The sequence below is a fragment of the Protomyctophum bolini genome, assembly GCF_963924005.1.
Source record: "Protomyctophum bolini genome assembly, chromosome: 1".
Taxonomy (NCBI): domain Eukaryota; kingdom Metazoa; phylum Chordata; class Actinopteri; order Myctophiformes; family Myctophidae; genus Protomyctophum; species Protomyctophum bolini.
In genome coordinates, this window is record NC_137862.1 from 33376723 (window position 1) to 33403123 (window position 26401).

Genomic DNA, 26401 nt, shown 5'->3' on the forward strand with positions numbered 1-26401 from the left:
ATATTTGGCCTAATTTGACCTAATTCTCCTTTCATTGTCAATGGCAAATATTGAGACGTGTTGTATATAGCGCCCCTCAAAAAAAAGGTCATTCAAATGTTGACATATTATTGCTTATAGCAGCTTTAATGTTTGACTGTACATTTCTAACTAATAAAGTATTTAATCAATCAACCAATCTATCAATCTTACCTGTCTGCTGTCGTTCTCTCTACATCCCTGTAGTTTGATGAGCGATCCGGCTGTTCTGTCCACCACGGTCAGACAAAGATCCATGTGCTTGACCGACTTGTCTTTAGTCAACGCCCACTCCTGCAACAAACACACTCATGTTACACTAAAGCCACAGCATGTTTCATCCAAATCATCATCATACACACACCCCCGAAGGTGAAACCTTTCACCTTGTGAGCCATTCTGCACCACCACCCATGTGACTTTTAGCAGCCATTTGACTGGCTGTGCTGTGTGTACCTGGTTTCCTCCAGCGTTGTGGCACTCATAAACGCCCACCACTCCATCTGCAAAGTGACCCAGAGTGTCCAGACAGTTCCCTCCCTGCTGGAGGGCTCCGAATGCAATGTCCTGGTGGTCCGGAACTCTACACACACACACACACACACACACACACACACACACACACACACACACACACACACACACACACACACACACACACAAGGTTGAATGTCCAAAACTGTTAAAGGATTCAAATTAAAAAATAGACAAAGTTGCAGATCTACACGTTTCTAGCTTGTAGATCTGTTACTTTTGACGCTTTTGTGTGAAGTAGTATGAACCCCTAATTGCTCCTGATGTGATGGTTGGTTCCTTGCATGGTTTCCGCCGCCATCGGTGAGTGAATGTAATGCACAATCATAAAGGCGCTATATAAATGCACAATTCTTTTTTCTTTTTTTTTAGGTTTCCAAAGGCAGATTGAACGTGAACAAAGCTTCTGAACCATTCTTTATTATTATTACTATTTTGTGTAACATATAAATTAGGCAAACAATGTTGTCATGCAACATTAGGCATGATTAGAACATAAGAAGTGACATAATTTCCAGTCTAAGTGTTCTTACCGTAGCTCAGGATAAACATTCTCCAGGTACCATTTAAACGGCTTACATCCCAACCTCTTCTTCATCTCAAGACGACTCTGGATACTAGAGAGAAAAACACATGAGACCAGATAAGATCAGATTTGACGCTTTCAGATAGGAATGACTAGTGACTACTAGTAATTACTAGGTCTCATGATAACTAATGGTTCTTACTTTCCGTAGGGGACGTTTCTAGCTGAAGGTACAGCAGCATAGTAGAAGTTCTTAAACTCATCCATCCATACTTCTGCTGCCCTCCGTGTGTTCCTGAGACAAGGAGAGAGGGAGGGAGCAATATCAGACACAGAGAAAACACGTTAAGTGCTACTGAATTTGCAGCTCAACAAAAGCCAATTCATCCTAGTGTATGACGGAGGACAATTTCACGATCAATTTAAATCTCCACGATACGATTATTTGAAGTGTTTTGTTTTATCACGATAAACGATTACCATCCCATCCCCTATGTGTCTGTGTGTGTGTGTGTGTGTGTGTGTGTGTGTGTGTGTGTGTGTGTGTGTGTGTGTGGGGGGTACCTAGCGAAGACTGTTCCACTGCCTCCAGGGAAGGTGTATGGATGTTGTTTTCTGAACACATGTCCCACTCGACTGCATGGGATGATCTCTAGACTTCCTCCACACTGCCACACACGGAACGAGATCTCTGGAACACACAAACAACACACAATCAAAATGATCATACAAACAGTTATTTGTCATCGTACAATCTGCCGTTTGAATCAGCAGTGCTCTACTGTACTACTCACCCAAGTTCTCTCCTCCCCAAACATCCATCATCATGTCGTACTTTCCCAGCCGTTCAAAGTATTCCTTATCCATGACAAACAGCCCTCCTGCTATCATAGGGGTCCTGCACAGAAGCACACAGAGAGACAATCAGTAAATCAATCATACTTTGCAAGGGCCATTTTGTTCATTCAGCCCACAGATTTCTGAAGATATTAATTAATTAATCTGTATGTCCCGGGGACATACAGAGTCCCAGGAACGGCACAGGGCTCGTACTGTAGTGTACCCTATGCCACTTTACTCTATGCTGTACTGTACTGGCCACTTTAGGCGTTGCAGCTGTCCGTGCTCGGACATACAGACACAGAGACATACGGATGGAGCGGACGCACCGCTCAAAAAGATTAATTTCTGATACCGTTTGTAATGTTTACTTACTTGATTGGCGCGGTGGGGTTGCCTTGTCTGATTCTCCTCTGATCCAGTGTCATGTAGTCCCATTTAAACACCAGGTTCCAGTCAAAACCTAAGACATCAACATTTTAGGATTGGATTAGGAGTTTATAAAATGCCACTTTGGACCTTTTTTGTGTGCCCTTTAACCCTACCCCAAAAACCCTCTGTCAGTCTATCTAATCCTCATTGTTCTCCCTCAAAGGAGCAATAAGAGACTTAATGTTCTACCTACTGTGTCCTTCAACAGATCTACCATCTCACAATCTCACACTCATATCACAACGCTTTTGTGAGCTTGCAGAACTGCATTTTTTAGGGGCTGATGCCAAAGGCAGGTACAGTACATTTTAAAGGTAAAAGGATGCGTGTATACGTGCACATTTGTATGCCAGTGTATGTTTGTGTATACTCATTTGCGTGTAATCCGTGTATATATAAAAGTATGTGTATAATAATAAGGGATAAGCCAGGCAAACAGTTCGTGTGTGTGTGTGTGTGTGCACATACCTCCTTTTAGATCAGCAGAGGCTCCGACATACTGAAAGTTGTCCATGTTGATAACGTCAATAATGGGAGATACAACCCTGCTCTTATCCTGAGAGGATGATAGATGGATGGACAGAGAGGGGTGGGGGGGGGGGATTTAATTTAGTCCAAAACTGTTACTTTTCAGGATTCAAATTTAAAAGCATCAAAAGTGGCAGATTTGTAGCACTTTTGTGTAACTCTGTAGTATGACCAAGTAGGCCTAAAACTAAAAGGCTTAAAATATGGAGATAAGAGTATTGCTAGCCAGGCTGAAACCTTGTATGTTCAAACATGGAAACCAGCGTTCCAATGCAGTTATTATTTAGTCACAAAGCTCTTGTTAATACCTGAATGTTTTATTGGTTCAATATTTATAAAAATTCACAGACACACTTAACTACTTTCTTTCTAAATGGAAAAAGCTCACAACACATTGTGATCTTGTACATTCTCTGTTAACTTTGCACGACAGTGATATACAACGAATATGGAGATATAGGGCTGTATTTTTTTAAGTTTGATGTCTACTCGGGACCCAAACTAGTGAAAATAGTAGATCTACAAGCTTTTTCAATGAATGAAAAATTACTGGTCACATGATTATCGAAATAATAAGTACTGGCAAGCATGTGACTTGAAAATGTCACGCCCTACAGTACACACTCAATTTTGCAATCGTTGCAATTTTGTGTGTGTGTGTCTGTGTGCGTGCGTGTACCTCTGCGACTCTCTCCAGTAGAGGTTCAAGCCAATGTTCATTACATTCACAGTGGGAGTCCAGGAAGGTGAGCACCGATGCTGTTGCAGCATCCGCCCCTCGTACCCGAGACCGCATCAGACCTGAACACATCAAAACATTTTAAACACACACTCAAGATATTCCACACTAAATTCACAAGTCCATTAGGGTCCGGTCCCTCATTTTTGACCCTAGACTTCTTTAAATGTTTTCTTATTGTTCATACAGACAGCAGTTGTTCAGGTAATGCAGGTAATCTCGCAGGGATGAGAAAAGAAGGAAAAGAAATAAAAGGGGGGTACAAAACTTGATTTATTTTTTACCTTAGAGGACAACCTCCAGCAACCCCCCCCCCCCCCCCCCACTCCCACAGGATTTTGGGCGGGAACCCCTTTTGGTATTTTAAGCATTAAGTCATAATTTAGCTATTGAAAAATAGCAGATCTACAAGCTCATAGCACGGCACAGAGTGCCGCGGTACGAGCTTGTAGGTCTGCTAATTATTATTTTTTTATCGTGAAAATGCGGCACACATCTTTTAACATATATTCTTTCAGAGCCAAGTTTTCAAGTCAAATCTTTGCTTCTGAGAGGTTCCTGGAATGACATTTTCAGATGGGGGTCGGTGGCCAATTACATATAATTGTTGGGGTCCTTGACATGAAATACCACCTGGCATTGATATAGAAATATAGGTATTTCAGTAAACTGTCAGGATTTAGAAGATTTTTTTTTATTTCAACGTCAGGCCTAAAGGGGTTAACCAAATTCAGCAGGATCAAGCTCATGCATAATTCATAGGATATGGAATACAGTAAACTGGGTCAAAAGGATACTGTAAATGCTAATAGTGCTTTTTTGGGGCCAATAGTGCTTTTTTGAGGGGGAGAAACATAGTTGGACCATCGGACTTGTGGACAGGGTCTTGACTTTTAACAACATTATTATAATAATAATAATAGTTATTATTATCTGTGTGTATCTGTAAACAAAAACACAAAAAATAAATAAAAAAAAGAAGCCAAAGGCAGAGTATTTGGATTTGTTATAACTTATTTTATTTGTATTATTTCCACCAGTGTCTCATTAAATCAATGGGGCTTTCTGAACACAAGAGGGCGACATTAGACAAATATATGTAATGATATCCACATGGTGGATACTGAAAGAATTTGCCCAGACCTGACTAATAGATCTAATGAGCCTGGAGTCCATCTGTTTGCCGTGGTAACAGATGGTCTAAGGCAGTAGTTCCTAATAAACTTTGACCCTATGTATCTGCTTGCAGCGCAGCACAAAGTGACACACTGTGAGCTTGCAGATCTGCTATTTTTGAATAGCCAACATATAAATGTTAAAATGATTGTGATGCTATGCTATATATTAACACATTTTACTGGGGGAGGGGGGCAATAGTACTGCTAGTTTTAGGAGGTAAACTAGCAGGATTAGGAGATAAAACTAGCCGTAGTATTAGAGGATAGAAAACCAGCAGGTTTCCAGGATTCTTCTTACCTTCTCTACGATCATTTCTCAGCACTCGAACCTTCTCCATCTTCCCCAACAACGCCCCGTCCTCCGCTACAACACACACATTTATACAATGATCACACTGTCCTCATCTACAACACACACATTTATACAATGATCACCCCGTCCTCATCTACAACACACACATTTATATAATGATCACCCTGTCCTCATCTACAACACACACATTTATACAATGATCACCCTGTCCTCATCTACAACACACACATTTATACAATGATCACCCTGTCCTCATCTACAACACACACATTTATACAATGATCACCCCGTCCTCATCTACAACACACACATTTATACAATGATCACCCTGTCCTCATCTACAACACACACATTTATACAATGATCACACTGTCCTCATCTACAACACACACATTTATACAATGATCACCCTGTCCTCATCTACAACACACACATTTATACAATGATCACACTCAACGGGCATTAATATGCATGGATTAAAGCTAAATAAAACCTCACAACTGAAAATGTTTGTATGGTCAACAACAATCCTAATGTGTCATTTCACAAAACTGTGTGAAAGAGTCCCCTAGCATTGTTCCCCTAAACAATTAACATATTGTATAATGTACACATTATGTCGGAGAGGCTTATTATTGATCCCCATTTGGCAGTGCCCTAGAGCCCTGGGAGATGGAGCGCAACACCTACCTATCAGCTGTACACTGCGTGTGTACGCGTCAGGTGTTTTACTTACCATTGTCACTGTAGTCATCAACTAAAATTATCTCTTTGACCAAGTGGACGGGGCTTTTCTTCAGAACACTAGAGAGAGAGAGATGTTAAAGTCAATGTTAAGGTCTCTCCTGCAGAGTACACACACATTTGAAAATATGTAAAATATAGTCTGACAAAAACCTTTCCATGAAAAGGATTTTTACTCGAGTCGTGGCCCATAAAAATTGGTCCGTGACCCACAAATGGATCCCGACCCACTGTTAGGGAAACTGTGCTCTAGTCTACCTAATGACAGTAGTGTGGATTAAGGGCAGATAGAGGGTCCTCTACCTAATGACAGTAGTGTGGATTAAGGGCAGATAGAGGGTCCTCTACCTAATGACAGTAGTGTGGATTAAGGGCAGATAGAGGGTCCTCTACCTAATGACAGTAGTGTGGATTAAGGGCAGATAGAGGGTCCTCTACCTAATGACAGTAGTGTGGGTTAAGGGCAGATAGAGGGTCCTCTAGTCTACCTAATGACAGTGGTGTGGATTAAGGGCAGATAGAGGGTCCTCTACCTAATGACAGTGGTGTGGGTTAAGGGCAGATAGAGGGTCCTCTACCTAATGACAGTAGTGTGGGTTAAGGGGCAGATAGAGGGTCCTCTACCTAATGACAGTGGTGTGGGTTAAGGGCAGATAGAGGGTCCTCTACCTAATGACAGTGGTGTGGGTTAAGGGCAGATAGAGGGTCCTCTACCTAATGACAGTGGTGTGGGTTAAAGACAGAGTATTAAAAGGATAGAGACTGAACTGGCGCGAAGCTCCGCCCCCTCCGCTATTCATGTCAGTGGAAGTTGCCGGATTTCCGCCTTTTTGGGCGCATTTCCGCATTGGACCACCACATTTTGGTGGTCCAATGCGTAAATGCAACCGAGCGCTCAATGTTAAAGCCCAGCTGCACGTCATGAATCCACGGGTCGCCTACAGTCCTTCCTCTTACCACTAGGGCCCAGCACTTCAACATTGGAGTGCCTAGCTGGCCCCTTGGTTAAAGAGGGAGTGCCACAATTTTTCCAGTATACTTCATTAGACACCCTGGAGAATGTGTTGTGTTCATCACCATCCACCAGGCAAACCAGGCATACTTAATGAACTGGTGGGCGTGCCCACCTAAAAACAACATTTTAACAAATACTGCACATTTTTTTGAAAAAATTATACCTCCTTATATAACAATAAGACCTGATGATCATGTTTTAGGGTCGAAAAAAAATCACGGCACTCCATCTTTAAGGGGCAGATAGAGGGTCTTCTACCCCAGTGGTTCCCAAACTTTTTCATGTCAAGGACCCCCAAATTGACACCAATTAGCCCACGGACCCCCAGTTGAAAAGATATGCCAGGGACCCCCCGTGAGACAAGCTTTTTACGGCTATAGCAGTGATTTTCAACCTTAGAGTATATATGAATAGAGAGGGCACCCGAGTTCACCTTCCATCCACTTGCATTAAGTTGCTCAAAAGCGCATGAGGCGATTTCACTCCTCCTTCCGGGTAGGAACAGAGAGCATTCTGGGATGGATTGGCCCCAAACACATGAACGCGCTGCCGTTGAACGTACGCGAACGAGCGTGCTGCCGTCGTGAACGTGCACAATGATAGTCAACGGACCAGCGCGTTCATGTGTTTGGGGCCAGGCTGCAATACCTTCATTCGGCCACTATGTCCATTTCGCCTCAGGGTTCCTACTGGGTGCCTTCTCTATTCATATATACTCTATGTTCTCAACCCGTTTAATTTCAAGGACCCCCCAGTTTAACATGCATTAGTCTTGTAGAAGTGCTATTTTCACAAGTCCCGGGCAAACGTCTAATCTCTATTTTGGGTCACAGGCTTAAACTTTTTGGAACCACTGCTCTATCTGATGACAGTGATGAAGGACAGAGGCAGGGACGTACCTGACGACGGTTCTCAGCAGAGCAGAGCGTGCTTCGTTGTGGAAGGTGATGACCACACTGGAGGCTGGAAGCTCCATCTGCCACGTTTTATGTCTGCAACTGCACACACAGGTTTGTATCAGTTCACTTGTGAGGAGGACATCAATATTGTTAAGACCGTGATTTTATGAATGCCATTTTAACGATAAAACTATATCCAAACAATTGCTGATCTACAAGCCACAGCCACAACCCTTAGATCTCATATATGAAGCTGACCTGTTCTGACATCATATGTTGATCCTTCCCCATCTGTCCTTCCTCTCATCTCCCTTTTGACTGATACCGGTCCATTCAAACTCTAGACGGACCCGCTCCAAAGTTAGTGCAGAAGAGCCCGGCTGGCGGCGAAAACTAGAGTTCTCAACAGGCCCGAAAATGAAGGCTCGGCCCTACCTGGGCCCTCATCAAACCCTGTACACTCAAGATACTGCCCCCACTGCCACCATTAGATCTCCATATATGGAGCTGACCTGTTCTGACATTCCATATGTTGATCCGACCTCATCAAACCCTGTACACTCGCTCCATATATGTCCAGTACACAATTCAATCCATATGTTGACAGCGCTCTCCCAGCAGCCTGCCGTCACCAAGGCGGATGTGTACACGCGACCTCGCCCTTTAGGCCCGAAAATGAAGGCCGGACTTACCTGGGCCCTCATCAAACCCTGTACACTCAAGACACGCTCCATATATGGCCAGTACAGAATTAATTTCGTATGCTGACCCCCCATGCCCTCAGGGCGTCTTACTGGTAAATAAAGCTCAATTGAAAATATCGTTTGTCAGGAGGAAACCTCATGTGTCCAAAACTGTGGGTCTGCTACTTTTGATGCTTGTGTGTAGTAAGATCAAGTATTATGGAATTAATACACGGGGGGAAAAATAATTAATTTATATATGGATGCAAGAGGTTTCTGCCCGACAGCAAAGATATACAGAAGACACAGACATCAAAAACAGAAGAAGCACAGCTGGAGTTACAGAGTGTAAGTGCTACTTGTCCATGTGGTAAAGTGCCCACATACATACTTGATGCAGCCAGTTGACCTATTTTCGGAGCCAAATGTTGCGTTGCACATGGGCACAGTGGGTGAATGTGGATGAGGCAATATGCGGCATTTGTAGGGGGAAAATACCCACTGTGAGAGAGCAACTACAGCCAATCTAAGATCACATTAGGATTTAACAAACTCTGTTGAATTCTGCTAAACCACACCATCATGGAAGAAGAAGTCAGTGGGACTAGCACCAGTGTTGCTTGCTGAAAAGAGTGGAGCTACAAGCTCACAAAGCATTGTGATGCTTGTAGACTGGCTATTTTCAGTGAGGGGACAGACCATCATACAGAAAAGTATAAATCAGACTTTGAATTAAAACTCAGTATTGATGAGTTTTCCACTGGTCTCGTCAGCGGTGCTGGTCTGGAAAGAGGAATAGTTGACAATGCTCCACACATCCCAGACTCTTCTCCCTTCTGGCTCCGAGACTGTGTGGAACAAACTCTCCATTGCAGTTAGAACTGCAGACTCACTACCAATTTTCTGCCGTATTCTGAAAGGTAGCTCTCCACCAAACAGACCTCAGATTACTACACACTGGTAGTCAAATGTAGTCAGCAAGTTGCTGAATGAAACGGCTACTACAAAAAAATCACACCCATGTGAAGTGAGGGGAGCTCTTATCATCTTACAACATAATGTTGTTTAAGCAACGGGTGCTAATGTTTGTTTTAGTCCTCAAAACAAACACATTTCTCTTTATTGTCTATGGCGTTTTCTTAAACAAGCATCGTGCTGCATTTCATGTATGCTTTTACTTTTACCTTGCTTACTATGTAAATTCACTGTGAAACAGCAGGAGATAAGGGCAATAAAATAAATCTTGGTTGTGCTCTGTTGGGGGAAGGGTGAGTGTTGCGTTGCTTTACCACAGTAATGCAAGTTTCATATCGTTGCAGCCCTAGCTAAAACTTCTAGCTAAATGGGTTAGGAATATATGAATACAACAAGTGACATTCAGTACTGTACATGCACACACACAGATTGACAGACTGAAGGGACAAATCCCCTGAGATTAGAACACTGCAGCTACGTGATGCGAGTGTGTGTGTGTGTGTGTGTGTGTGTGTGTGTGTGTGTGTGTGTGTGTGTGTGTGTGTAAAGACACAAATCCTCTGTTGACATAAATTTGAGGAACATGGCTGAGAGTGAGAACGGAGAGGAGAGAGGGGAGAGGAGAAAGAGGGGGGGAGATGACAAAAGAGGAGAGAGGAGGGGAGAGGAGAAAAGAGGAGAGAGGAGAAAAGTGGAGAGAGGAGAAAAGAGGAGAGGAGGGGAGAGGAGAAAAGAGGAGAGAGGAGAAAAGAGGAGAGAGGAGGGGAGAGGAGAAAAGAGGAGAGAGGAGAAAAGAGGAGAGAGGAGGGGAGAGGAGAGAGGAGGGGAGAGGAGAAAAGAGAAGTGGAGAAAAGAGGAGAGGAGGGGAGAGGAGAAAGGAGAAAAGAGGAGAGGAGGGGAGAAAAGAGGAGAGAGGAGAAAGGAGAAAAGAGGAGAGAGGAGGGGAGAGGAGAAAAGAGAAGTGGAGAAAAGAGGAGAGGAGGGGAGAGGACAAAAGAGGAGAGAGGAGGGGAGAGGAGAAAAGAGGAGAAAGGATAATGGAGAAAATAGGGGAGAGGAGTAAGGAGAAAAACAGAATAAAAATGGTAAAATAGGAGTGGAGAGGAGACCATGCGCATTGTAATACAGTGGTCTGTCAGCAATTAGTCCAAATATCACGTGATTTATGTTAAGGTTGTGGCCGGGAGACCATTCATTCATTCATTCATTGCCTAGCCTGTACAGTGACTGCTTGTGACCATACAGTTTTAAGTGTCATGGTAGGTTAGTGGAGGATGTTGTGGTTGTTGGGATGAGTTGTTCCAGCACAAGAAGCTCCCTGGCTGCTACAGGCAGCTTTGGACTGGAGTAGCTCACCAATGACAGGCAGTGTTGTGGCTGTTGCCATGTCTGCTTATTATAAGCGACTTTGGGCTGCTTGCTTATTCAGTAAAGATGCTTGTAAATATTGGTAGTCTAGGCCTAGGGTTGCTGTTTTTTAGGGCTTGACGGCTTGTTTCTGAAGTTTAGTTTATTTGGGCTTGCTTCGAATTTTTGGATTATCATTTAACCCATTTAGACCTGAAGCCGATTAAAAAAAACCTTCTAAATCCTGACTTAAGTTTCACTTCAAATATATATTAAATATAATAGCCGATGCAAAGGTTTAAAGTGCTCATGCCTCATGTGTCCTATAACTGCTTCTTTTGGGCATGTTTTCCTAGACCTGGTTTCTTATTTGTCTCACAAAATGTCAACTCCAATGACATGCTCACAAGTAATTTTTTTGCTAATCCAATTTGAGTTTCAAGTCTTTCATCTGATGCATGCCATCCGGTCTGTTCTGTTTAGAACACATTGGTGCTGATCGCTCCAGCGGTTTGCAAGATTAGCTCCAGACACAGACAGACGGACAAAGAGAGACACACTGTCATACAAAGGGTAGTCTCGCGTAGCCAGAAACTATTCCACAATTTCCAAATGCTATAGAGTCTGGGACTACTAGTACAGTTGTCATCCGCTTTTAAAATATCATTATATTTTATTTTAGAATTTCCATGTCTAGTAAGTTGCACGCTATATATGCTTTGATTATTTTTGAGGGGCGATAGCCCCTCCTATGTCCAGCTGTGTGTGTAAACTAAATTTTAACATTAAGGCAAAATTACCTAAAATTCATTCTGCTTTCAGTAGCATGTGACGTGTCAAACTATGGGGTTTTCATGATTCTGAATCCATTCCAAGCATTAGTTTTGCACAAAAAACATTCCTGGGGCTAAAAACAGCCATAGCCCCAAATGTGCTGACCTCATCACATTTTTGAATACGGCTTTGGCTGTTATTAGGCCAAGGAGTGTTTTATATGCAAAACTAATGCTTGGAAATTTGGAATGGATTCAGAATCATGAAAACACCCTAGTTTTCAAAAAAGCAAACAAAATAATTTTTTTTTTTTTTTTTTTTAATCATCTGGGGACCCCCCAAAATAATTCCGGGACCCCCCGAGGGGTCGCCACCCACGTGTCGCCACTCTCTTACTATTCCACTCCGGTACGGGCACTACGGCAGCCAATGAGAGAGAGAGCTTGCTAGTCCAGAAAGGCAAAACGATCGTTCATAAACCAGCTCTGCTGTGCTTCACACAGCAGCTGGTAAAAATAATAGTTGCTGAATTAAACGGCTACTATGGTACTAAGAATAGTACTTGATGTCTTTTTCAAACACATGAAAATGTACATGCATGAGAAAAGATTCACAACAGAGACGGCCAAGCACCAGCGCTTGCTGCACCTGGCAGTTATGACTCGAGTCATTCTTGTTTACTTATAGTTCCAACAAAGTGCTTGTCCTGTTTTTTCCCCAAGTTTATGTAAAATATGTACGTTTTTCAGATCAGGTCAGATTAGAGAAACATAGTAAAGCGACAGGAAATCAACAGTAGAGAGAGAGAGGACATGCTAGACAAGACAGGGGGTCGATACCGACCCTAGTCCTGGCACTGAGCAGCAGATTTTCCATGCAGTGTGCACACAGCACAGTATATCAGGGGTTTACAACAAGATGTTCGCTTTTTGAGTGGTGCAACCACTCCAAGGAACAGCTATGTCCCTATGTTTAGAGTACCAACTGTTGCACCACTCACTTCAGACCTGTCTGATTTTCTTAAACATTAACCACTTGAACCCTATACCATCCCTATTCTGAGGGGAACTGCGAGGCGTTGTGAGCTAGCAGGTCTGCTATTTTAGACAAAGAGGTTTGGTGTAGAGGGGGGGTTCCCTCCTCTACACCAAACCACATTAGCAGGTGGTGTTTTCATACCAAGACACCATATCTTACATAGTTTAACAATAAGGATTATAAAAGAGAAAAGGTTTTAATCTCAGGTACTTATTCATCGTCTGGAAACCTTGTATGTCCAAAACCGTTACTTTTCAGGATTCAAATTAGAAACGGCAAAAGTACCTCCAAAAGTGCCTCAAAGCAGACCAGAGATAGAAAACTGTCGTTCCCTGATGTCATGTCAAGGGACATCAGTAAGCAGGAACTGGGGATGGCAATGAAGGACCAGAAAGTCTGGCGTGGCATTGTGAAATACATGATCTCGACTGCGGTCGAAAAATGATGATGATAAGTAGGTCATTCATTTAACAAAAAAAAAACACACAAAGTTAGGATATGGAGATAAGAGGTTTCTGCCCGACAACAACGATATATATTTGGGGCATATTTCTTGCAGTGCAATAACCTCAAGCTGCCCCGTTAACATGGGGGCGCATTGACGTATGGCCCCAGTAACCAATGCTGGCATCTACATACAGTAGTTATGTCTATGGTCTGTATGTGGTGCACTGACTGCATCTGGCCGAGTCTTATCAGGACTACGCTAAATTAATGGCTTTAATGTGTGTGCCGACTACACTTCCTGGTTGCATCCGAATCCGATAGGCCACAAAGGAGGAATTAATTTCCCAGAAGGTCCTTTCCATTGTATAACGCTGCGCACACAATGTGTGTGTGTGTGTGTGTGTGTGTGTGTGTGTGTGTGTGTGTAGTATAGTGTGTATATTTGTGGTGTGGTTTATTGGTTCTCAAAGTGGGGTCCAGAGACCCCCAGGGGTCCTTGAGAAGGTTCCCAGCTATATCATGGATAGTTAGGATCCAAGTGGACTAGAGTGTACAAATAGGCCTTTGGTTCCATTTCTACACTATGTTCTGAAGTTCTTGGTTCTTGGGGTCCCCAGCAAGAGTAGATAACATAGCATCACAATCATTTCATCACATTTATAACATAGCATCACAATCATTTCATCACATTTATAAGTTGGCTTTTCCTAAAAACAAAGAAAAGGACCCGCACACTGTCCGGTAAGTTGGCTTGGCAGATCTACAAGCTCACACACAGCTCACCACTTTGTGTTACCAACTCTGCAAACTTGTACTTCTGCTTTTTAGCCCGCCAGAACCGTAGTAACCGTAGGATTAAATTAATCGTCTAGCCTGCCAGAACCGTAGCCTAAGTTTTCCAGGGTTTATATTTTTAATCCATGTTTTGATCCGATCGTATCGTTAGCTGCCGCTCGTTAGCATAACAGTCAAAGTGGGACAGTGGCTGTAGCCATTTTGAAGATGCGCACGCATCCACTTGCACTATATGTGCTGCTTTCACAGGCCTGTACAGTATCTCCAAATCGGCGCAATGAATGCACTGATACTCGCTGTCGGGTTTTTCCACTACCGACCGAGAGAACAACAACCGGACACCACACCCATTTTGTCAATGTAACATCCGGTTACGGATATTTGGCTCTTCAAAATAAGGGTTGCGCGATAAAACCGTGGCAGTGCGCGATTGATAAATTAATGCTGCCGGCAAAACGGTAAAATATTTGAAAAAAATATTGAAAATTCTTAATTTATTCTCTTGGCAACTGGCACAAAACATTTTCAGACGGGTGTCCGCGGCCAAATACATTTTTGGGGTTCTCGACATGAAAAAGGTTGAGAACCAGTGGTGAACGTCATGTACGTACTGGTCATGTCGGGTGTCGGGGACGGCGCGGTCCATGTGCAGCTTGTCACTCTCCACCTGGTTGAACTTGTTCCTGGAGTAGGGGTCCTGGCCCGGTCGGACCACCGTGGCTCCAATATACAGGTCCTGGTCAAAGTCCTGCCATCGTACCTTACCTAAAAACACACACAACAATCATATGATTGTTACAAACGCATAACATACATACAGTATGAGTGGTTCGGCGCCATCAACATTTGTATAATATGATTAGCTTTCATATATAAATATTGTTGCTGTCAGGCAGAAATCTCTTATCTCCATATTTTAACTTTTAGTTTTTTCGTAAATGAACGCCCTAGTACTTGATCATGATTGCACAAAGTCATACGTAGTTGTAAAGGTTGACTAATCAATGATGACCGATATCTGATTTGCAGGGTCATATCGGCCGATACCAATTTCAAACAATGTTTGAAATTCTGATACAATAGCAGCAATGGGCTGGAGGAAGAGATCTCATTTTTTTTTTTTTTCTTACATTTTTATCCCATGATTTTGTAACCCAGTTTTCTTTTCACCCAGTGCCAATTGTCTAATGTAATCCTGGGCGCTACACTTCCTCTGCCAACCTGGGGGGGGCAGCGGACTGACCTCATGCCTCCTTCTATGCATGAGGAGTCCAAGCTGCTTCTTTTCACCTGACAGAGGGGAATTTCCCCGGCCGGACGTAGCGCGTGGAAGGGACACGTTATTCCGGCCAGTTCCTTTCCCCTCCATCAGGCGCCCCGGCTGGCCAGGGGGAGGTAGTTTTAGAGACCAGGATTACGGCATGTTTTTGTGAGGGTATCTACCCTAGGGGACACGGGGAGAACATGCAAACTCCACACAGAAAGGCCCTTTCGCCAACCCCCGCCTCGGGTATGGGCAATGATGACGCGGAGGAGGGAACACGCCGCCAGTGCCCACAGCGTCCCCAGCGGGAATCGAACCCAGGACCTTCTAGCTGTGAGGCGACAGCACTACCAACTGTGCCACCGTGCCCCTCAGAGATCTCATTTTTTATAGAACTTTCCATGATGTACATTTCCTCTGTAATAACTAGTGATGCACCGAATATTCGGCCGCAGACAATATTCGGCAGAAAATGGCAGAAAATTAATTTTCGGCCTATTCGGTTTCGGCCCAAATAGGCTGAAAATATATCACCGAATAGTGTATGCAATTAATGCATTCAAAAGAGCTGAATAAATGTTTTATGGATCCATAATAGTGATTATTATTTAAGTTCAGTTTTGCCATAACCATAACATAACATTTGTAGAATCAAACTCAGGTTAATGGCTTAAGTGATAACCACTTTCAACATGGCATTATAGGCAAAAGCTTTCTAAATCTTTCAAATTTTCCAAACATCTACAAGCTTGTAGGTCAACAATTTTTGCTATTTGTTGTACAACAAAGTATATAGTGCTTAAGTGGCATTCTGGACTAGACTTGTCTGGCTGGAAACATTGTGGTTGCAAGGATTGCATTTCTGACCTTTCAGATACAGGACTGTGTCACAGTCAGAGTCATTACCAGGTGATTGAGAGAGTATTTATTCTGTACTTACTCTGTATAAACATACTATTACTAATAACCATCCAATTGTCTTTGGTTGGTGGATCCCGTTGGTACCAGCATCTTGTGATCACTTTTTTACTTGATGCCAAGAGGATCTTGATTCAATATTTGTCAAATTTCCAGTATATCCCCCAAAATTAAAAAGGAACAAGTCCGAATTATATCATATTTTTTTTATTGAACTCATTGTTGAACTTTTTGTTTGGCTGGTGAAAGTAGATGGTAAGCCCCCCTCCCTCCCCACTAACAGCTGACACTCTTAAGGGCCTTTCAAACAGGAAGCGAGGAACGCAGGCGTTGTTGCCTGGATCAACGACAGGTCTCCTCCAGGTCTGCTCAAGAGGGGCGCAACAACGCAAGCGTAAAAAAAAAAAGCTAGACAGAATCCAGGTCTGGTGAGTCGCGGGCATGTGCACTGTGCACGTAACGAGCACGCGAGCAACAAATTCAACGGGACAGCACTCACGTAAATACGCTTGCGTTGTCGCCCCGCGACTTCTCCGCGGAAAAATGCAGGTCTCGTTGAAAATGAACTACAGGCGCGTTATATCGCTTCACGTTTGAAAGGCCCTTTAAAGAGACAGAGACATGCAGACTGGCTGCTCTGTACACAAAGCCATTGACGGTCACATTATTATTGCGTCATCAATACCGGGATTGATGATAATCAGGATTATCTTGAGACCGATTAGATACCAATATGGCATTTTTATGGCCGACAAGGCCAATTTCAATATACTACCGATTATATTGTAAATAATCGAAGTTAAGTTTCCAAACAATTTTGAGGAGTTATATACCATATAGCCTTTTCGCACTAAAATCGAAAATGACAATGCTTTTCTTAAAACAGGCTGAACCGCCTGACACATATAGTCACATAAGATATAACAACATGTACAACTTCATCACAACGAACGTACACGGACAATAATAACAGAGCTTCCTTTTGTGTATGCAAAGGAGGGTGTGTGTGTGAGAGAAACAAAGACCAAAGTGTAGGTGTGTAGTGTACCGGTACATATCTACAAAATGTGAGTATGTCAATGTGTAGGCGCTGTGTGTGTGTGTGTGTGTGTGTGTGTGTGTGTACTTTGCATGCCAATCAGCTAAACGTTGCTATGATGATCTGTCTCTGCCCCCAGGATAGAAAGAAAGAGTGTGTGTGTGTGTGTGTGTGTGTGTGTGTGTGTGTGTGTGTGTGTGTGTGTGTTTAATATCCTTGATGATCTACAGGATTAGTAGAAGCTGGTAGAACCCAGTAGCTCAGTCTCTCTCACACACACACACACACACACACACACACACACACACACACACACACACACACACACACAATGGGGTCTCATTCAAAGTGTGGCCTAACCTAACGCACCAAACCCACAGGATGTGCAAGCATAAGCGCACAGATGCTCCTCTTTTCTGCTCTATATTAATAAATGCAGCTGTTGTCACTAGCCGCACACAGACAGTCTGCTTGTGCAAGTGAAGCATTTTTCAAAACATTTTCAGGTACAATTAAATACACTTCAATTTGAGCGTTCTTGACATGTGTGTAATATTTGAGAACCAGTGATCTATTGGTCCATTGATCTTCATGTCGAACAAGTTGAAATGTGCTGCCTCTTCAGTTCACTTCTCTGTCCATTTGTCCTTCACCACTTCATCGCCCTTTCATCCTTTTCCTTTCTCACAGATCTTTCCTTTCATCCCTCTCTTGCTCTCTCCATCTCTCCTCCCTTTTTCTTTTCCCCATTTATAGCACATTTCATATGACAGGCTGGTGTGTGTGTGTGTGTGTGTGTGTGTGTGTGTGTGTGTGTGTGTGTGTGTAACATGGGGGTTTAGACTGTGTAGTCTCGCTTCGTGTAAACTGTAAACTCATCCTTCGTTTGGGTTATTTCCAAATGCCGGCTCAAACAGTTTGTATTGTGCTGTCAGCGTTGTGGTCGCAGGCTGTTGAGATGTGAAGATCTGGTTCACGATGGACCAAAACAAAATGCTAAATCAAACGCACATGGGGTGCATAGCACAGCTACATCAACGGCTATGGAACGCCTTCATTAGATGTTCTCAAATAGAAAACTTTTTTTTTTTACAAATTCTCACCAAAAATGCACAGCACTGCTTTTCACTTCAGCCGACTGATGGAGTTTGGTACGGGGCCCAAGGTCCTACTACGGGCCTTCTACAGAGATACCGCTAAGAGCACCTTGATCAGCTGCCTGGTACAGTATGTTAACTTTTCTGCCATCAGCAGCAGATCATGGACAGCCATTCATTTGTGTCAGTTCATTGATGAGAAGACCATGAAGAGTGATTGTCTTGTTGAAGCACTCCGTCTCTGTGCCACCTCTGTCGAGTGGAAACCACTCACATGTCCAAAATAGGATTCAAGGTTCAAATTCAAAAATCTACAAACTCAAAATATTAGGTTTCTGCTCGACAGCAACAATGTGTTTAAATGAAAAAACTAAATGTCTGAATAGTTTCCACACAGTTTTGAGCCCCTACATTGAATCAGTAAGGCAGAGATGGATGATGGTCTGGCTATAACGAGACACTAATGGAACACTTTAAGTGTGTCTAGACGTGTGATGAATGAAGCGACTGGCCGGGCATTGTGTTCCAAGTGCCGTCATGTAAGGTGTCAGGTGCCTCCTCTGTGTATCACGTCTCCTGTCTTTGGTGTTAAGTATGCCCTGGTACATTGTGGGTAGCGTAGTTACCTGGCGGTAGCGTCTCCAGACTGTGTGTCTTGTCATCGGAGCCGTGAGCCTGACTTTTACTGGAGTCACTGGAGCTCCACTCATCCTGCAGGGAAAACACAAAACACAATGAATGACATACGCTATTTGGAACAATCTGCCTGTAGCCTGGCCCAGCCTGTGTGCTTTCTGGTCTAGAGGGGCGGGGGACAATCTGCCTGTAGCCTGGCCCAGCCTGTGTGCTTTCTGGTCTAGAGGGGTGGGGGACAATCTGCCTGTAGCCTGGCCCAGCCTGTGTGCTTTCTGGTCTAGAGGGGCGGGGGACAATCTGCCTGTAGCCTGGCCCAGTCTGTGTGCTTTCTGGTCTAGAGGGGCGGGGGACAATCTGCCTGTAGCCTGGCCCAGCCTGTGTGCTTTCTGGTCTAGAGGGGTGGGGGACAATCTGCCTGTAGCCTGGCCCAGCCTGTGTGCTTTCTGGTCTAGAGGGGCGGGGGACAATCTGCCTGTAGCCTGGCCCCAGGCTTTTCATTTTTGAGCCAAATGTGAATGAAAATAAAAGCCTGTGTCCACCCTTCAGGTCTGAAAGCAGCTTAAGAGGTGTGAAAGAGGTGTGAAAAATGTATCATGGACAATCAAACGTGTGATTTCTTATTTCATTTCAGCTGATAATAGCTGAACGACGAGCTCACAATGTGTCGCAGCGCTACACGTTGTGAGCTTGTCGATCTATTTTCAGCAAAAGCCTTCCCCACAATACAGATGCTGAGGTTTAGGGGTTTAACCACGGACTTACTGGCACACTGGCATAAGTGTGTACTGTACATGTACAGTACACCTCATCATACTCCAGTGACAGTCCAATGTTCCAATCGTTGACCCGATCTCCAGAATGAACAAACTGTGACAAGTATCACCAAGGTGGAGAGAGAGAGACAGCGACTCAATAGAGTGATTGTGCTGCTGAAACCATATCTGCATCCTAGCCACACACACACACACACACACACACACACACACACATGCACACACAAGTGCAAACAATACAAACACGGTTTCAAAGGGACCCGGCTCCGACCCTGGCACAGCCTCCCGCACCAGAAAAGCGGCACGTATGTACACACACGTATATACACACACATGGTTGGGTTAGTCTCTCGAGACAGACTGTTGCACTGCTTTTCCTTTATCGTTTGCTGATGGGTTCTCAGATTGCGGTTGGGTAGTCAACCTTAGTAGAGATGTACCTGCACGATACATTTGTTCTCCCCATCCCCTCTCTAAATCTTTGGCAGAAGCCCATGACGGCTGATTTTACCCTTCTGCGCATACGTGTCAGAGAGAGCAGCAGGGCTAGCCCAAAGTCTCTGCGTGGGGCACTTACAGGTCAGTTTGTGAATTCTGCCGAAGATGTGGAAGAAGACAGGATGTTGATGGACAGTAGACAGAGAGAAGAGGAATAGAGGTAGAAAGATGAGAGGGATAGAGAGGGGGGGGTAGAGGTAGAGAGAGGAGAGATGGATGGATAGGTCAGGGAGAGAGAGGTAGAGAGAGGAGAGATGGATGGATAGGTCAGGGAGAGAGAGGTAGAGATGGATGGATAGGTCAGGGAGAGAGAGGTAGAGAGAGGAGAGATGGATGGATAGGTCAGGGAGAGAGAGGTAGAGAGGGATGGATAGGTCAGGGAGAGAGAGGTAGAGAGGAGAGATGGATGGATAGGTCAAGGAGAGAGAGGTAGAGAGGATAGATGGATGGATAGGTCAAGGAGAGAGAGGTAGAGAGAGGAGAGATGGATGGATAGGTCAGGGAGAGAGAGGTAGAGAGAGGTAGAGATGGATGGATAGGTCAGGGAGAGAGAGGTAGAGAGAGGAGAGATGGATGGATAGGTCAGGGAGAGAGGTAGAGAGAGGAGAGATGGATGGATAGGTCAGGGAGAGAGAGGTAGAGAGGAGAGATGGATGGATAGGTCAGGGAGAGAGAGGTAGAGAGAGGAGAGATGGATGGATAGGTCAGGGAGAGAGAGGTAGAGAGAGGAGAGATGGATGGATAGGTCAGGGAGAGAGAGGTAGAGAGAGGAGAGATGGATGGATAGGTCAGGGAGAGAGAGGTAGAGAGAGGAGAGAGGGGGGTGGGGTAGAGGTAGAGAGAGTGACAGCTGTGTGAAATATTAAAGAGATGGAGTGATGATTCGTCTGCACTCTGCAGTGTTGCCAATTTAGCAACTTTTCGTTTTGAAGAGTGTAAAAAACACTTTTTATCTCTAAAGGATACAGATTTTTTTTTCTCCAACACTCAGTCAACAACACATAGTAGTGACGTAGTGAGAGCAAAGAATTATATATATCAGATTACTAAAATGTCATTGCCATTTATTTATTAAGCCCACATTGATTAAATCAATTAATTACCAGCTGCATTATTATTATCTGCGGGGGTCCACTATAACTGCCTCTGTGTCAGTTTCAGCGCAGTAGTTTAGGTAGGAACCAAAATGATCTAAGGCGGAACTATTGTGTTCAGAGTTGTTTGTTTCCGCCCGGACATATTTGACTGACACACACACACACACACACGAGAAAGCTAGCTGGACTATACTACTCAAGGGGCCAGCTAGGCACTCCAATGTTGAAGCGCTGGGCCCTAGTGGTAAGAGGAAGGACTGCAGGCGGACCCGTGGATTCTTGACGAGGAAACCCGTGCAACCGAGCGTTCAATGTTAAAGCCCAGCTGCACTTCCGCATTTGGACACCAAAATTTGGTGTCCAAATGCTGAATCAGCGACACTGAGCAACTTCCACTGACATGAATAGGGGAGGGGGCGCCGGGCGGAGCTTCGCGCCAGTTCAGTCTCTATCCTTTTAATACTCTATGATACTACTAGAGGACTAGCTTGCATCGATGATAGACTCAGCTTGCTATTTCTAGAGTAATCTAGTAAGAGAATGGCGACACGCTTTGATCTCGCCGCGCTATGGGCTATAGTTCCAAACATTGGAACTATCCCATTGAGATAGAATGAGCACTTCCGCATTCCAATGGGAGTCAACACTAGCGTTTTACTCTGGCTATATATCATAGTGGCTGGTAAAAATACAAGCTATTCAAAGCTCACATCACGTCACTTCGTGCCACGGCCAAATACAAATCATTCTGGGGGTCCTTGACACAAAAAAAAACTTTCAACACAATCAGGATTGTACCCAAAAATCTGGCATGTAAATAATGTGTGGGACTCCAGTGATGTTTTATCCATCTCATCAAAGAATCAACATCTGATCACTGTTAGTGTAATGGCACAATACAGCACATGTGATCTCATACTGGAGGTGTGTGTGTGTGTGTGTGTGTGTGTGTGTGTGTGTGTACGCACGTGCGCGTGTGTAAAAAAAACTACACGACTATAAATACGTTCTTTCCCATAGAAGGAGAAAAACATTCTGTAGGCATATGGGAGGTGTGTGTGTGTGTGTGTGTGTGTGTGTGTGTGTAGCAGACATTCCATCAGTCTCCATTAGCTTCCTGTGACTGAACATGTGTGTGAGTGGTTACATGGAACACATGTACATTATGTTTTCCTGTCTGCATATTATTGTGTAGATGTATGATGATATATGGCTGTGATAGCTCTGTGTGTGGCAGTGTGTGAGACAACAATGAAGTAGAGTGAGAGAGAAAGGGAGGGAGAAAGAGAGAGAGAGAGAGAGAGAGAGAGAGAGAGAGAGAGAGAGAGAGAGAGAGAGAGAGGAGAGAGAAAGAGGGAAAGACACTGAAAGAGAGAGACAAAGAGACAGAAAGACTGCAAAAGAAAAACGGAGAGAAAGAGAAAAAAAGACAGAAAGCGAGAGAAAGACAGAGAAAGGGGGATTCATATTATAGGCTGAGGTCAGCCTACGGCCTATAAACATGACATCACATTGTTGGTAATTGGAAATACATCATGACATCAAATTATTCCCTCACTTATAATAATTATAATATTATGTAGTTGAGTTAAGGCTGGTGATGTGAAAACCATGTACAACCAACACTCTGTGAACCACACTCTGTGACTTTAAACCATGTACAACCAACACTCTGAACCACTCTGTGACTTTAAACCATGTACAACCAACACTCTGTGAACCACACTCTGTGACTTTAAACCATGTACAACCAACACTCTGAACCACTCTGTGGCTTTAAACCATGTACAACCAACACTCTGTGAACCACACTCTGTGACTTTAAACCATGTACAACCAACACTCTGAACCACTCTGTGGCTTTAAACCATGTACAACCAACACTCTGTGAACCACACTCTGTGACTTTAAACCATGTACAACCAACACTCTGAACCACTCTGTGGCTTTAAACCATGTACAACCAACACTCTGTGAACCACACTCTGTGACTTTAAACCATGTACAACCAACACTCTGAACCACTCTGTGGCTTTAAACCATGTACAACCAACACTCTGTGAACCACACTCTGTGACTTTAAACCATGTACAACCAACACTCTGAACCACTCTGTGGCTTTAAACCGTGTACAACCAACACTCTGTGAACCACACTCTGTGACTTTAAACCATGTACAACCAACACTCTGTGAACCACACTCTGTGACTTTAAACCATGTACAACCAACACTCTGTGAACCACACTATGTGACTTTAAACCATGTACAACCAACACTCTGTGAACCACACTATGTGACTTTAAACCATGTACAACCAACACTCTGTGAACCACACTCTGTGGCTTTAAACCATGTACAACCAACACTCTGTGACTTTATTTCACTGCTTTCAGAACTGAAGATATATATATTTTTCCAGTAGCTTCACTTTGGGCGCACAGGTTTGTGTTGGTAAAAAATAAAGTCTCGCTGCAGCTCACTCTCTTCCATTCAACATTTCTGCTACTATATCATTCATGAGCAGCAACGATTAGTTCCTATGATTTTGCAAAGGGATTGTATATTGTTTTATTGTATTTATTGTATTATAAAACCACCGGGGCTCCGATCACCACCAATACAATGCTAATTGGATTGGTCAGGATTTTTCAAGCTGGGGCAGCAGGCGGCAGACTTCCCATCTTGTGTTTTGTGCCAGGGATCCCCAGAAGAGAAGACTTATGTTAAAAAAAATTCTAAAGGATTCAACATTATCAATATCTGGTTAAAATTATTGTGGTGCTACATTAACTACTTGCGCTGGGGGACCCCCTGGAATAATAAAATAATTAAAAAAGGTGCTGTAATTGAGCTCTTTTGTGGTTTAAAACAATCTTATTTTTTTCGACATTGAATAGGCATGGGAACCTAGGGTTCAAGTGGTAAATAAAACATGAATACCAGTGAAGAATAATTATTCTATAAGCTACCATTCAGGGAATGCCAACAGGGTGCATACTTAGTTTAGACTAGTCATTGGTTAGACATGGGTTAGGTTTAGGTGTGCTGCCCCGTGGGAGGTTATCCCTTTATATGGTATGCGGATGGTGTGTGACCTCCTTTGATCTTCACTGTACCTTTTCTAGGTTTTTCCATGATTGCAGGAAGCCCCCCAAACTAATGTTTATTTTATTCACTGTGTGCGTGCGGTGGATTTCCCTTTCCTCTCACGTTTCACTCCTTGGCTTGAGTTTACATGCTGTGGTATCTTTGTTTTGACTCCATGCATCGCTGCGGTCCTGTGGTCACGTTTTATCTGAACCATTTAGTTGACAAAAGAGATGTTTGCATCAGGTGGCTGCTGGTCAATCATTCATAAACTTTGCAGGCTAGACTATGGGCTGTGTGCGTGTCACATGACATTACATGTCACATGATGTGAAAGAGATAAAAAGACGGAAGACAAGAGACAGACAGATACAGAGACAGAGAGACAGAGAGAGAGAACGCAAAGACACTCTACCTCGCCCTTTAGGACAGTATATGTGGTGCTTTTTAATCTGATGGTCAATGGGTGGCTATCATTGGAAAATCCCAATGGAACCTCAGTAGGCCCACACAGGGAACAGATTGATATCACCTAATCACCTGTAGCAGTTGTGTCAGATATGAATGAGTGCCAGACAGTGCATTATTTATATTCGCTGGCAGTTGATAAGACATTCTGAAGGTCAAAATGTAGGATAAAAAAAAAGGATGCAATATTAACAGGTATATAATCGTAAGTCGTAACCCATAAAGATTTGTCCGCGACCAACAAATGGCTCCCGACCGACTGGGAAACAGTGAGCTTAGTGTCAGATGCTATAGTTAGTCCTCCTGGACTGGGGTCCAACAGCTCCTTTCACACATTGCACACACAATGCATAACACAAGAGCATACCAAGTACAGAGTCAAGGATCGAGGGCACATAAGTTGGTGAACCAATAGGGAGCCGGCACTGGATTCCAGCTCGAAGTTTGAAAATTGAAACCGCCCCTCTAGTCGTTCCTCCAGCCTAACATGAATCCAACATACACTGATGATACTAGTGCTGGGAAACAAGTCTGTGATTAAAATCCATGAAAAAACTACAATCTACGACTACAATACAATTTTATGTGGTGGGGGTCCCTGCTTCAACTTTCTCTCAGCTAAGGAATCAATGGGATAATTCCAAGGGTGAAAAAATGTTGAAGACACCTGAGTTAGAGCTTTTGGCGCAGGTGTGGAAATTGGCTGTGATGACAGACACCACACCCCAAAGTGCCACACTTAAATCAAATCCAACCTTTTAAGGTCAGAAAGGCTGTGCAGTTCTCCTCCTCTCTTCAAATCACTGGTATTGGAAACTACAGGGCAGAGAGCCCAAAACGGGTGTTTGTGTTGAGGGACCAACAATGACTATGATAATGACAACAATCATCAGGGCTCAGGGCAACAGCTAACTACATATTAGTCACAGCAGGCAGCAACACTGCTAAGAAAAGACGGATGGGAAATAAGAGCAAAGCCCGACCGTTTTTTTGGGGCCGAGGACAAATCGGGGAACTAGGAAGAGAGAAAGAAATGGAAGAGAGAAAAGAGAGAGAAAGAGAGACAGTGTTTATCACCATATGGTTTGTTGAAGAGAAACCAGACACTAATATATGGCCTGAAGTCACAAGCACATACAGTATGTAACCTTTAAACACACACACACACACACACACACACACACACACACACACACACACACACATCTTGTAAGGAGATTTGAATTTGAATTTAACCTTTATTTAACCAGTAAAAAACACATTGAGAATACGTCTCTTTTTCAAGCGGGAACTGGCCAAGAGGCAGAATAGTAGAATACATAATTACACTTTCAAACACTACATTGTACATGTCAAGTTATACAGCAGATAAACAATAAATCCATGAAACAATACCTCCAGAAGACTATAGAATACAACAGTACTCCAAAATAATACACTAACAATAACCGGGTACATTTGTATCCGGTCTTGGTACACCAAGAACATTTGTACACTAATACATTTATGGACCGGAACAAAAAATACCAAATAAATATATGGGCATATGCGAGGGCTAGTACGCATCCGAACATGTGCAGGTGTTGGAATGTACAGTTAAGATGATCCTTTTGAAACTTCAAGGGAATTTTCGAGGCCAATTTTAATCTGGCTTGCACCTCAGATTTAAAGGTTGGTACTACACACCGTAGCCAGGCA

General features: G+C 43.5%; 1 protein-coding gene across 1 annotated transcript in view; it reads right to left on the reverse strand.

Annotated features, from left to right (window-relative positions):
- galnt2 (UDP-N-acetyl-alpha-D-galactosamine:polypeptide N-acetylgalactosaminyltransferase 2) overlaps nucleotides 1-26401 on the reverse strand; it is a 45168-nt gene that overhangs the window by 6874 nt on the left and 11893 nt on the right. The window contains exons 2-15 of the mRNA XM_080764105.1: nucleotides 18770-18854; nucleotides 14437-14590; nucleotides 7767-7865; nucleotides 5845-5912; nucleotides 5094-5159; nucleotides 3558-3679; nucleotides 2819-2906; nucleotides 2294-2381; nucleotides 1873-1976; nucleotides 1643-1769; nucleotides 1281-1373; nucleotides 1086-1169; nucleotides 475-601; nucleotides 193-312 (exon numbers count right to left, since the gene is read on the reverse strand). Of these exons, the coding sequence (XP_080620231.1) occupies nucleotides 193-312; nucleotides 475-601; nucleotides 1086-1169; nucleotides 1281-1373; nucleotides 1643-1769; nucleotides 1873-1976; nucleotides 2294-2381; nucleotides 2819-2906; nucleotides 3558-3679; nucleotides 5094-5159; nucleotides 5845-5912; nucleotides 7767-7865; nucleotides 14437-14590; nucleotides 18770-18854 (1425 nt within the window). The remainder of the gene's footprint in view (nucleotides 1-192; nucleotides 313-474; nucleotides 602-1085; nucleotides 1170-1280; nucleotides 1374-1642; nucleotides 1770-1872; nucleotides 1977-2293; nucleotides 2382-2818; nucleotides 2907-3557; nucleotides 3680-5093; nucleotides 5160-5844; nucleotides 5913-7766; nucleotides 7866-14436; nucleotides 14591-18769; nucleotides 18855-26401) is intronic.